The sequence below is a fragment of the Schistocerca gregaria genome, chromosome 6 (genome assembly GCF_023897955.1).
Source record: "Schistocerca gregaria isolate iqSchGreg1 chromosome 6, iqSchGreg1.2, whole genome shotgun sequence".
Lineage (NCBI taxonomy): Eukaryota > Metazoa > Arthropoda > Insecta > Orthoptera > Acrididae > Schistocerca > Schistocerca gregaria.
The window spans coordinates 229,079,351-229,092,718 of NC_064925.1; the positions used below are offsets into that span (position 1 = coordinate 229,079,351).

At 43.3% G+C, this 13,368-nt stretch overlaps 1 protein-coding gene across 2 annotated transcripts in view; it reads left to right on the forward strand.

The window, feature by feature from the left end:
• LOC126278971 (ATP-binding cassette sub-family G member 1-like) overlaps positions 1–13,368 on the forward strand; it is a 294,595-nt gene that overhangs the window by 153,521 nt on the left and 127,706 nt on the right. For both annotated transcript variants that reach the window (XM_049979266.1, XM_049979265.1), the window contains exon 3: positions 12,434–12,623. In XM_049979266.1, the coding sequence (XP_049835223.1) occupies positions 12,434–12,623 (190 nt within the window). The remainder of the gene's footprint in view (positions 1–12,433; positions 12,624–13,368) is intronic.

Genomic DNA, 13,368 nt, shown 5'->3' on the forward strand with positions numbered 1-13,368 from the left:
CCACATCTGGTCTACACTTATATTATTAGTTTTGAATGAGTGGAGATTGTCTCTCAGGAAGGCATCAAGTGAATTTTTATCTGCTTTTTTTGAATAGGTATATTTTTCTCTTATTTTTGGGGGATTTGCGGGTTACAATATTCAGTCTCGCTATGGAATCCCTGTGTTCACTAATCCCTGTGTCAGTTTTGATGCTCGTTATTAACTCAGGATTATTTGTTGCTAAGAGGTCAAATGTGTTTTCAGAACCGTTTACTATTCGCGTGGGCTCATGAACTAACTGCTCGAAATAATTTTCAGAGAATGCATTTAACATGATTTCGGATGATATTTTAGGCCAAGTAAATATGGCATTCCTAGCCAGGAGAAGTCTACTAGTATCAAACATACGCCTTAAAGTGATGAAAACATTTCTTGTAAGGTAGTGGAACACATAATTGTAAGGAAATGAATCATGGACTGTGGGAATAGGGTAAAAAAGAAAGTCGACTCGATTAAGATTCTCCCTCCCCACAGTCAGCAAGGAAAGGAATATATGTAAACACTGACCTAGAAGAAGGTACAGGATAGTAGCACATGTATTAAGACATCTAGGAGTAGTTTGTGTGGTACTAAAGGGGCCAATACTGGGAAAATACTACAGCAGAAGTTGTGTGACCTGCCGCATAGAACCAGTCAGAAGACTAATGCAAAAACAAGGCAGTTGAAATTTTATCCAAGATTTGTGAAGCATTCCATTTTCAATGGGAATTTAAATTGTATGGTTCAAATATTGTTGCACGTATTTTGAGGATGGTGCATGCGGAAGACACCGCTAAAATACAGTCTAGTTATTGCACGTTGAAGTCGAATGCAGGTGGCGGTCACATTAGAGTGACTGCACCGTGTATATTCGACGAATACTACGTGAGTGCTCTTCAGCGTCTGTATGACGTGTACGACGAAATCTGCAGAAAGAAAGAAAGAAGGAAACTGTTTTCATTCATTAATATGCTCTGACTCTTCGCATTCCAGTTTTAGTGAAACTATTACAGACTGGTTGGGAAATAAATAAATTAATAAATAATTAAGTAAGTAAATAAATTACCTAGGTTAATGCATCTGTCTACGATGGTTCTTTGACAGTGAGAAACCTGAAGTCGCGTTGGAACATAAACACTTTCTACCACTTTCAGGAACCTCTGACTAAATTACACCATCATGTGTAAGAGAACTGATAAAAAATACCGTTTTGAATCCACAGGACAAATTACTGTGGCCACTTTTTCACTTTTTAGAACCACAAATCATAGAGAGAATCTACTCACTGGAACACCCCAGTATCAGCACCTTCGCATAATAAGTGCATCTATAACCTAAACACAGCTTTTCATCCAGTCAGCTCGAGAATTCCTCAACTCGTTCTAGAATATACAGTGACTTATTCCACGACCTTTCAGCTTTCTCATACCGTCCCTTGGAATGGGAGTAAATAAATAAATAAATCTTTAAATAAAAAGGAGGTCTGTACTGTACTTTCGATGTCTTGTGGAGTCGATGTTACGGCGACATACTCCCAGAACGAGAGCTGTTTTTCCCCCCAACCCCCGACCGGTCACGAAATGGAAACAGTGAAAATAAGAAATGTTCTATGTACAACATGTAGCTACATCTTCTACGTCTCTACATAGTCGCTGCTCTGAGTTAGACATTTGTCATAGTCTTATGCCAACTTCCCAATACCCTCGTTATAGAAGGCATCTGCCTGTGATATCCATCAGTTCTCTACGCCGCACATTGCCTGTTCCAAAATACTGCCCTCGTAGCCAGCGGTTCATGTGAGAGTAGAGCTGAAAATCAGATTAAGCCAATTTTGGGCTGCATTGTGGGTTATCGAACACTCCCATCGAAAACGGTGGAGGAGCTCCTTCTTTGACTCGGCACTGTGCGGCAGAAAGTTGTCATGAACAAGGAAAGGCACGACTGTTACATTGTGTGTGCTACTTGAAATCAGTCGAAACCTCTCAGCAGGACTTCCCACTTGCCGCAAGACACTAGTTTGTAGGCATCTACAAGTGTTCACTGCTCGCTCTGAACCGGAAATTGCGATGTGGCGAGTTAGATGGCATACTAGACAAACTGCTGAAAACATCTGCCCTAAGCTTCACCACATCTTTCACTATGATTTTAATTTTGCGACCAATCGGAGGTTGGTATTAAGCGGAAACAGGCTAGAAACCGGGAGGTCTGGGAACCTAATCCCTACAGGAGCGCGGAAATTTGCAGTTATCTTGAATCTAGTCTTAACCTCTCAACGATATGAGGAGAAGTAACTTGGATTGTACGCTAAACTGTAAGTCCCCATTCCCTGGTTGGATAATTGGGGTAGGTTAGGAATACGAAAGTCACCAGAATGGTGTACAATTGAGACAATTACACCAGTCCTTTGAGCCATAAGCAATGACTATTACACAGGCAAACGATGGGAAAATTTTTGCTGAAAATACCTTATTATGTTTTTTGGGGTGGGAAATCCAAATATCATACTTAAAAAACTGTATCACCCACCATTTCTTCACATCGTACAGTTAAATTAATTAAATATAGCGATTTATTAAAGAACTTAACAGCTTTCATATAGTTAAAGTAATTTAAAAATGAGGTGTAATGAATGTAGAAGACGTTGGTAGAACTGCTGAAAAACATTTGCTGGCACAAAAGTTCGAGTCTATTTTTGAGTTAACAGATGGTGTTTTGTTTACTGTCAACCTAACCTCACTTTCCTATTTCCTGTACATGTACTCAGTACAATGTGTAATCGTAGTTGTAAAACCTCTGCTGACAGTTTTTGTTACATTTGTGGTGAATTTGCGATTAAAAAACACCAAAGTAACATTACAGACTTTGTGAAAGAGGTATATCTATCATACTTTGGATCTAAACTTGGTGATAAAGATAAGCTTGGGCGCTGCCTAAGATATGTTATGTGTGTGTTGAAGATGTGAGAAAATGGTCCAAAAAAGAGAAAAAAGCTATTCCTATGATATGGATTGAGCCAAGAAATCATTCCAGTGATTGTTACTTTTGCAGTGTTGATATTACTGGTCATAATTCGAAAAACTAAGAAGTAATAAGCTATTCTAACATTATGTCCGCCATCCGACCAGTATGGCATGGTGTAGATTTGCCGGTTCCTGAACCACCAGATGATTTAAATTCTATTCCAACAGATATATTTTCTGATGTACGATCGGATTTAGATGAACCAGATGATGATGTATTCCATTCTAGTACAGAAAGTCTATAGCCCAAATTGTTTGCTCAGACCGAGCTTAACGATTTTGTCAGGGATCTGGGCTTAACGAAAGAAAAAGCTGAACTGCTTGACTCTAGATTAAAATAAAAGAACTTACTGGCATCATATACAGGTATAGAAAGAGAGAGCACAAATTTTCTAAGTTTTTTGAAGAAGGAGGTGATTTAGTGTACTGCTCAGATATTCCCGGCCTGATGAATGAGTTTGGTATTGAATACAAAAAGGAAGACTGGAGGCTGTTTATTGATTCGCCCAAAACATGGTTCAATGGTGCCATGTATGCATCTACGCATGATGGACAATCTGTCCATATGAAAGAAAGCTATGAAAACATAGAAATAATGAAAATAAAATAGGCTAATCTGCTCATATTTGGATGATATGTGGCGATCTAGAAGTAACACTCATGCTCCTTGGTCAGCAAAGTGGATTTACCAAATTTCCGTGTTTCTTGTGTGAATGGGACAGTAGAGCTAGGGATCAACACTGGTGCAGAAAGAACTGGCCTGTGAGGGAGTCTTTAAAACCTGGTGAGAAGAACATTCTAAGCAAAAACCTTGTAGATCCAAAAGATGTGCTCCTACCACCTCTACATATAAAGTTAGGCCTAATGAAACAGTTTGTAATGGCTTTGCCTAAAGATGGACCACGTTTTAAGTATCTCTGCAGAAAGTTTCCACACCCTTCAGAAGCTAAACTAAAAGAAGGCGTCTTTGTCGGACCTGACGTTAGAAAATTTATGTCTGATGTTAACTCTGAATCCACAATTATCTTAAATGAGAAAGAATCATGGGTATCATCCAAGCAAGTCGTTACAAAGTTCTTAGGACATGAAAAAGACCCAGAATATGTTTCTATTATAGCTACAATTTTAAGGAAGTTTAAAACTTTAGGATGTTTAATGAGCCTGAAAGTTCACTTTTTGAACAGTCACCTTGATTACTTCCTAGACAATGTGGGAGATGTTTGCGAGGAGCAAGGAGAGCGTTTTCACCAGTACATTAAAATGATGGAAAAATGGTACCAAGGCCGCTGAAAAACCAACATGATGGGGAACTACTGTTGGTCACTTCACCGAGAAGTTCAGCAAGCGACTTAACGTAGAAAAAGATACATAAGAATCTTCAAAGAAAAAAGAGAAAGAAACTACAAACCAATTCCAGCTGACAAGTGGAACTTCTATTAACACACACCTTTATTTTAAGTAACCTGCTGTAAATACAAACCATGCATATGTTGTAACAAAGCGTTTCATTAATTTTAATTTATTTAATTAATTTCATAAAGTTTACTGTATAGCATAGGATTTTTATACTATGTAATAAAAAGCATATTGCTCAAAAACTATGGATGATACAGAAAAACTAAGGCTAGATTTAGACTCATCTCATAAAAAATTATAAAGATCAGCTATCAAAGTAAAAATGTTTTCCAAAAAAATTTGTCATTGGCCTGTGCGGTTATTAATATTATTATTATTCATTATTTTTATTAATTTCAGTATCGACCGACTATGATTATGTAAGAACTTCAGTTGCTCTTCTTTTTTTGTTATTTTTTCCTATTTTCCCTATAGTCCCTCATTCCCCCCCCCCCCCTCCAAAGGTCTTCTTTCTTCTCCCCCTGTGGTTCCAGATATCTGATTTCTTCTGCTTTAAAAGCATTCTATGTTTAGTATTTTATTCTTAAATGGCTTTGTCTCTCCTATTTCCGATTCTTTTCTTACTTGTGTAATCAATGCTATTGTCGAGTTTTTCTTTCAAAAATGCAGAAATATTTGTTTCTTTAGCCTTTTCTCATTCATTCGTTAAAGGTGACAAAAAAGATTAAACTTAGTTTAGCCATTACTTTTGTTATTTTTCGACTGCTTTTGTAGATCTTCTCATTACTCCTCTTTCTCCAGCCATCTTTAATTTGTAGTACTTCCATTATTTTCCTAACACCCTGTCTTTGAGTTACTTGTGTTCTATCCAGGTTGAAGTTCATCTCTGAGGCATTCACATCCACATAAAGCATTCTGGTCGTACCATTGTAGTGTAGTGCTTTAGTTCATTTTTTTCTACACTCATGCTCGCAAATTAAGGATAACGCTGATACATGGTGAAACAACGCTCTGGTGGGCGGTTTGCGGGTTTAAATCACCTCTGGGTATGCCCATGCGGTGCATTTGACCTGCGTTTGTCGCACTGGGGCTCTGGCAGCAGTCCACATATGGAGAGGTGTGTTGGTGCATGTCAGAATACGGTGCAGCGAGTAAGTGAGCAGACGTTATCAGACGAGCTAATGGTGAATGTGTGTTGCAAATGGCTCAAAGAACACATACTGATGACGTTATGAGGGGTAGAATACTAAGCCGACTGGAGGCTGGTCAAACACAGCAGGTCGTAGCATGGGCCCTCCGTGTGCCACAAAGTGTGATCTCAAGATTATGGCAACGATTCCAGCAGACAGAAAACATGTCTAGGCGCTACGGCACGGGACTTCCACAGTATACAACACCACAAGAAAACCGATATCTCACCATCAGTGCCCGTAGACGGCTACGGAGTTCTGCAGGTAGCCTTGCTCGGGACCTTACCGCAGCCACCGGAGCAGTTGTCTCCAGACACACAGTCTACAGACGACTGACTGAACAGACATGGTTTATTCGCCCAGAGACCTGCAAGCTGCATTCCACTGACCCCTGGTCACAGGAGAGCCCGTAAAGCCTGGTGTCAAGAACACGGTACCTGGTCATTGGAACAGTGGTGTCAGGTTATTTTCATGGACGAGTTCACGTATAGTCTGAACATTGATTCTCGCCTGGTTTTCACCTGGCTGAACCAGGAACCAGATACCAACCCCTTAATGTCCCTGAAAGGGACTTATATGGAGGTCGTGGTTTGATGGTGTGGGTTGGGATTATGATTGGTGCACGTACGTCCGTGCATGTCTTTGACTGAGGAACAATAACAGGTCAGGTGTATCCGGAAGTCATTTTGCACCAGTATGTCCGCCTTTTCAGGGGTACAGTGGGACCCACCTTCGTCCAGATGGATGACAACGCACGGCCCCACCGAGCTGCCATCATGGAGGAGTACCTTGAAACAGAAGATATCAGGCGAATGGAGTGCCCTACCTGTTCTCCAGACCTAGACCCCATCGAGCAAGTCTGGGATGCTCTCGGCCGATGTATAAAAGCACGTCTTCAAACCTCTAGATACTCCAGGAGCTCCGACACGCACTGGTGCAAGAATGGGAGGCTATAGCAGAACAGCTGCTCGACCACCTGATCCAGAGTATGTCAACCCGTTGTGCGGCCTGTGTACGTGTGCATAGTGATCATATCCCATATTGATGTCGAGGTACATGCGCAGGAACAGTGGCGTTATGTAATACTTGTGTTTAGGGACGGTTTTTTCAGCGTATCACCAATACCGTGGACTTACAGATCTGGGTCCTGTGTGTTCCCTATATGACTGTGCTATTGGCGTCAGTTATGTGTAGTGACACGTTGTGTGGCAACACATTCTGCAATTATCCTTAATTTATGAGCATGAGTGTAGATGTGCATTTCTAGCTCTAGGTATGCTTTGTCAGACCATATGCTCTCTCCATTTTGTTAACTCTAAAATCTTCTGCTAATTTTTCTAGTAAATTCTATTGTGTGGTTTCTCCAAAATATTTGAATTTTCTGACTCGCTGTATTTGACCTGTTTGTGTTTCTACGAGTTTTGGTCCTCTTTTATATTTGTCATAAATTTTCATTTTTCAACAGAAATTTTGAGACCAGCTCCATTATCTGTTTCTACTAGAAGCTCTATTTAATAACTGCGTCTATCAGATTTTCTGAAAGTGCTGCAAAATCGTCTGCAGAGATCAGGCAGTTTACGTTCTACACTCCTGGAAATGGAAAAAAGAACACATTGTCACCGGTGTGTCAGACCCACCAAACTTGCTCCGGACACTGCGAGAGGGCTGTACAAGCAATGATCACACGCACGGCACAGCGGACACACCAGGAACCACGGTGTTGGCCGTCGAATGGCGCTAGCTGCGCAGCATTTGTGCACCGCCGCCGTCAGTGTCAGCCAGTTTGCCGTGGCATACGGAGCTCCATCGCAGCCTTTAACACTGGTAGCATGCCGCGACAGCGAGGACGTGAACCGTATGTGCAGTTGATGGACTTTGAGCGAGGGCGTATAGTGGGCATGTGGGAGGCCGGGTGGACGTACCGCCGAATTGCTCAACACGTGGGGCGTGAGGTCTCCACAGTACATCGATGTTGTCGCCAGTGGTCGGCGGAAGGTGCACGTGCCCGTCGGCCTGGGACCGGACCGCAGCGACGCACGGATGCACGCCAAGACCGTAGGATCCTACGCAGTGCCGTAGGGGACCGCACCGCCACTTCCCAGCAAATTAGGGACACTGTTGCTCCTGGGGTATCGGCGAGGACCATTCGCAACCGTCTCCATGAAGCTGGGCTACGGTCCCGCACACCGTTAGGCCGTCTTCCGCTCACGCCCCAACATCGTGCAGCCCGCCTCCAGTGGTGTCGCGACAGGCGTGAATGGAGGGACGAATGGAGACGTGTCGTCTTCAGCGATGAGAGTCGCTTCTGCCTTGGTGCCAATGATGGTCGTATGCGTGTTTGGCGCCGTGACGGTGAGCGCCACAATCAGGACTGCATACGACAGAGGCACACAGGGCCAACACCCGGCATCATGATGTGGGGAGCGATCTCCTACACTGGCCGTACACCTCTGGTGATCGTCGAGGGGACACTGAATAGTAGACGGTACATCCAAACCGTCATCGAACCCATCGTCCTACCATTCCTAGCCCGGCAAGGGAACTTGCTGTTCCAACAGGACAATGCACGTCCGCATGTATCCCGTGCCACCCAACGTGCTCTAGAAGGTGTAAGTCAACTACCCTGGCCAGCAAGATCTCCGGATCTGTCCGCCATTGAGCATGTTTGGGACTGGATGATGCGTCGTCTCACGCGGTCTGCACGTCCAGCACGAACGCTGGTCCAACTGAGGCGCCAGGTGGAAATGGCATGGCAAGCCGTTCCACAGGACTACATCCAGCATCTCTACGATCGTCTCCATGGGAGAATAGCAGCCTGCGTTGCTGCGAAAGGTGGATATACACTGTACTAGTGCCGACATTGTGCATGCTCTGTTGCCTGTGTCTATGTGCCTGTGGTTCTGTCAGTGTGCTCATGTGATGTATCTGACCCCAGGAATGTGTCAATAAAGTTTCCCCTTCCTGGGACAATGAATTCACGGTGTTCTTATTTCAATTTCCAGGAGTGTATTTGTTTTCCTTCCTAGGGTTATTGGTTCCGCTTTGTGACTTTTCTTTAGCTCCAAATTCCCGATACTTAAATTTCTTTTTCCTTCAACGCAGTTAAATAGTAAGGGTGATAATCTATCCTCTAGTAACACCAGTTTTTATTTTAAATAAGTGTGATGCTTCTCCCACAAATTTATCTTTAGAGTTTAGTAAATTATGTTCGCTAATTTTGCTTTAACACTTAATTCTTTAACGATTTTATATCTACCGAATCAAACGCTATCTTAAAGTCAATAAATGATACTACTATATGTTTGTTGGTTAACACTCTGTGGCGAATTATTGATTTTAACTTTAAAAAAATATGTTTTTTGCGTGATCTAGCCTTTCGAAAGCCATCGTGCTGTTCTCCCAGTTGTTTCTGTAAAGTGTCTACAGCTCTGTCCAGGAGAATTTCTGATAATACAGTGATCAGTCAGAACATTACGACCACCTACCTAATAAATGGTATGTCCACCTTTGACACGGATAAAAGCGGCGACGCGCCGTGGCGTACAACCACTGAGGTCGTGGTAAGTCGCTGGAATGAGTTGGCATCATCAATCACATACCAGATGAGTTCGGTCGTGATCGGATCTGGCGAGTTGGAGGCCCAGTACATCAACTGGAACTCGCCACTCTGTTCCTCGAGCAATTCTGTCACAGTCCTGATCTTGTGACAAGACTCAATATCTTGTTGAAAAACGCCACTACCGCAGGCAAACACGATCGTCGTGCAACGGTGTACGTGGTCTTCAAAAAGTGTATGTTACTTCATGACCATCATGGTGCCTTGCACGAGTTCCAGTGGGCCGATGGATGGCCATGTGAATGTTCCCCGCAGCATAATGGAGCTGCCGCCAGCTTGTCTCCGTCCCGAAGTACGGGTTCCAAGGAGCTGCTACCCTGGATGTCGACGGATTCGCGCGCTCCCATCAGCATGATGATGAAGGTATCGGGATTCATCAGACCATGCAACGCTACGCAACTGCGCCAACGTCCACTGCCGATGGTCACGTGCCAGTTTCAATCGCAGATGCTGATTTAGAATTAACATTTGCTGTGGAGGCCTATCCTAAAGTGTTCGGTGCACTGTGTGTTCAGACACACATGTACTCTGCTTAGCATAATAGCCTGACGTTAGTTCCGCCACAGTTCGCTGCCTGTCCTGTTTTACCAGTCTTCCCGGCCTTCGACATCTGATCTGTAATGAGGGGTGGCCACCCAAGCCCAAGACGTCTGGACGTGATTTCACCTTGGTATCGCCACGTGATGAAGACACTTACCACTGCGCCCCTCGGACACCCGACAAGTCGTGCAGTTTCCGAAATTCTCGTGCTTAGCCTCCTGGCCGTGACAATCTGCGCCTTCCCCAATCCACACAAGGATAGCATGTTTACTGATATTGCAAGCATCTTGCCGCTACTATCGCCTAGACGGATATATATCGCCGGCAGATTTGGCTGAGCGGTTCTAGGCGCTTCAGTCTGGAACCGCGCTGCCGCTACGGTCGCACGTTCGAATCCTGCCTCGGCATGGATGTGTGTGATGTCCTCAGATTAGTTAAGTTTAAGTAGTTCTCAGTCTAGGGGACTGATGACCTCAGAAGTTAAGTCACATAGCGCTCAGTGCCATTTGAATATTTGAACGAATTTGTATCGATATTAGGGCTGTTGTCATAATGTTCTGGCTGATCAGTGTATTTTGTGGATCAATTATAGAAGCGATACTCTTCTATAAATGTTGACATTTTGGTTTTCTCTCATTTTGAGTGGTGGATGGGTTACTACTATTGTCCACTCTTTTGGAATCATATCACTTTTCCAAATGTTCTCCAAAAGCAGTTCGTTCTGACAATTTCGATAATTATGCTGTAATGGAGTCTTAACCGTTTTCTCTGTTGTTTTTGAGTGATTTTGTGGTTTGTGGTAAGGTCTTATGGATCAAACTTCTGAGTTCATCGGTCCCTAAGCTTAAACACTATTTAATCTAACTTAAACTAACTTACACTAAGAACGACACACACACACACGTGCCCGAGGAAAGACTCGAACCTCCAAAGGGGGGAGCCGCGCTGACCGTGACAAGACGCCCAGACCGCGCGGCTACCCAGCGCGGCTTTCAGTGATTTGATGGCTTTAAATCTTCCTCCAGATTTTGTGCAAATTCCAGTTTAACTGTTGGATAGTTTAAGAGGCTTTCAAAATATTTTTCGTAGTATTTCTTAATTTTGTTATTTAATTATGTTTTGGCGTTTTCACCTTAGAAACAAATACTTTCTTTGTGAATGATACAATTTAAATAGTTGTTTGAAAGAGTGACAAAAACTTTTTGGTAAAATTGTCTTGTATTTCCGTAAGCTGAGGTGGTTCGAAGGTTCTTTTTGTTTTCCGGATTACTTTTGATGTTCCTTTTCTTTATAGTCTTAATTTTTCTGTATGTTCTTGTTTTTTGAAAATCTCTATTTTCAGCTCTTCATACTCTTCGTTCCACTACGTTTTCTTTTTATCTTTGGGCAGTCCTAAAGTTTTCTCTGCTGCTTTTCTTATTTATTATTACGGTTATTATTGATATTATTGTTATTATTTTTTATTATTATATGTCACATGAGTGAAAGTCTGTGAAACGTAATGGAGACTATTTCTAGAGTATATGGTCAGTTCTAACGTACGCTGAGGTAATAAGTCATAGGATGCCTCCTAATATCAAGTCCAAGTTCCTTTCGCCGGCGTAGTTCAACAGTTCGATGTCGCATGGACTCAACAAGTAGTTGGAAGTTCCTTGCAGAAATACTGAACTATGCTGCCCCTATAGCCGTCCATAACTGCCAAAGCGTTGTCAGTGCAGGATTATGTGCACAAATTGACTGTATTCTATCACATAAATGTTAGATGGGATTCATGTCAGCGATATGTGTGCCCGATGCTTCGCTCGAACTGTCCAAAATGTTCCTCAAACAACAGGAAACAACTGTGACCCGGTGACTTGGCGCACTGTCACCCATAAGACTTCCATCGTTGTTTGGGAACATGACGTCCATGAATAGCTGCAAATAGTCTCAAAGTAGCCGAATATCCAGAGGATTCAGTCCATTCCATGTGAACACAGCTCATGTCATTATGGAGCCACCACCAGCTTGCAGAGTGCCTTGTTGACAACTTGGGTCCACGGTTTCGTGAAGTCTAAGCCACACTCGAACCCTACCATCAGATGCTACTAGCTGGGGCTGGGACTTGACCAGGCCGTCCAGGGTCCAACGTATACGACCACGAGCCCAAGAGAGGCGCTGCAGGGGATGTCGTGCAGTTATCAAAGCTCTCGTGTCGGTCGTCTGCTGCCATGTTCCATTAACGCCAAATTTCACCAAACAGACCTAACGGATACGTCCATCGTACGTGCTCCATTGATTTCTGCTGTTATTTCACGACTGTTGCTTGTCTGTTAGCACTGACAGCTCTAGGATAACGCCGCTGCTCTCGGTCGTTAGGTGAAGGCCATCGTCCACTGCGTTGTCCGCGGTATTCTCTTCACACTCTTGCACTGCGGATCTCGGAATATTGAATTCCCTAACAATTTGCGAAATGAAATGTCGCATGAATTTAGCTCAAACTACTATTCCGTGGTCAGAGTTTAACTCCCACCGTGCGGCCATAATCACATTGGTAAGCTTTCGACATGAATCGTCTGAATGCAAATGACGGCTCCGCCTTATCACTGTCCTGTGCATATGTGCGTGTCTCCGTTCCATGACTTTTGTCACTTCAGTTTATGTGATAATGTGGTTCTCGTAAAGTGTTCGTTGTTGCTCTTGTCGTCCAGGCTGCGAGGCGTGACGGGCTCGGTGCTGGTGAACGGCAAGCCGCGCGACCTGGCGAGCTTCCGGCGGCTCTCCTGCTACGTCATGCAAGAGGATCTGCTGCAGCCGCACCTCACACTCGTGGAAGCCATGGTTGTCGCCGCCAGGCTCAAGTTGGGCAAGCAGCTCACAGAGTTTCAGAAGAAGGCTGTCGTAAGTATCCTCCTCACCAACTCATCCTGTAAACCTGCCCCCCCCCCCCCCTCACCCCACCCCCGCCCACTAATCTTTAACAGAATGAAAAATACTCCTACAGGGTTACGATTACTGAACCACATGAAGAAAAAAGAAACGTAATGAAACCTGGTAGTCAAGGAAGGCAGGATTCGGTTGCGATTGTGGACGGGGCCATAATCAGTTACTATTCGTTGCCTTTTCTTCTAATCACACACACAATATATTTAAAATCAACAAAAAATTAAAATAACGGCAATAATTTAAGAATTGTTTCACGGCTGAAGGCCTTAATGGCAATAAATTAGGAACTGATTCACGGCTGAAAGCCTTAAACGCCAAGAATGGCAATTATTAAAAAAATTAACAAACATACATAAAATACAGACACAGCAAATAATGTTTTGTAAACAAGCCAGTGTGGTCGCAATTAGAATTTTAAGGCAAGTAACCACAGCCATGGCTGAAGGCCTTTAACGACAAGAATGGCATTATAAAAAAAATTTAACAACATACAATAAAACAGCAAATATAATAACAAAGGTTAATTCAAAAGGACAAGCAACTGATCACCAAACAGGTGAGACAAATGATGGTAACTTGGTAATACAATAATAAAATAATAACACAATAAAAAACACAAGGGCCAGTCACAGACGGTGATCGAGGAATCGGCCTCTAAGTAGGTCAGGCCAAAAACACTTTCACGAGCGATGAGGAAGGC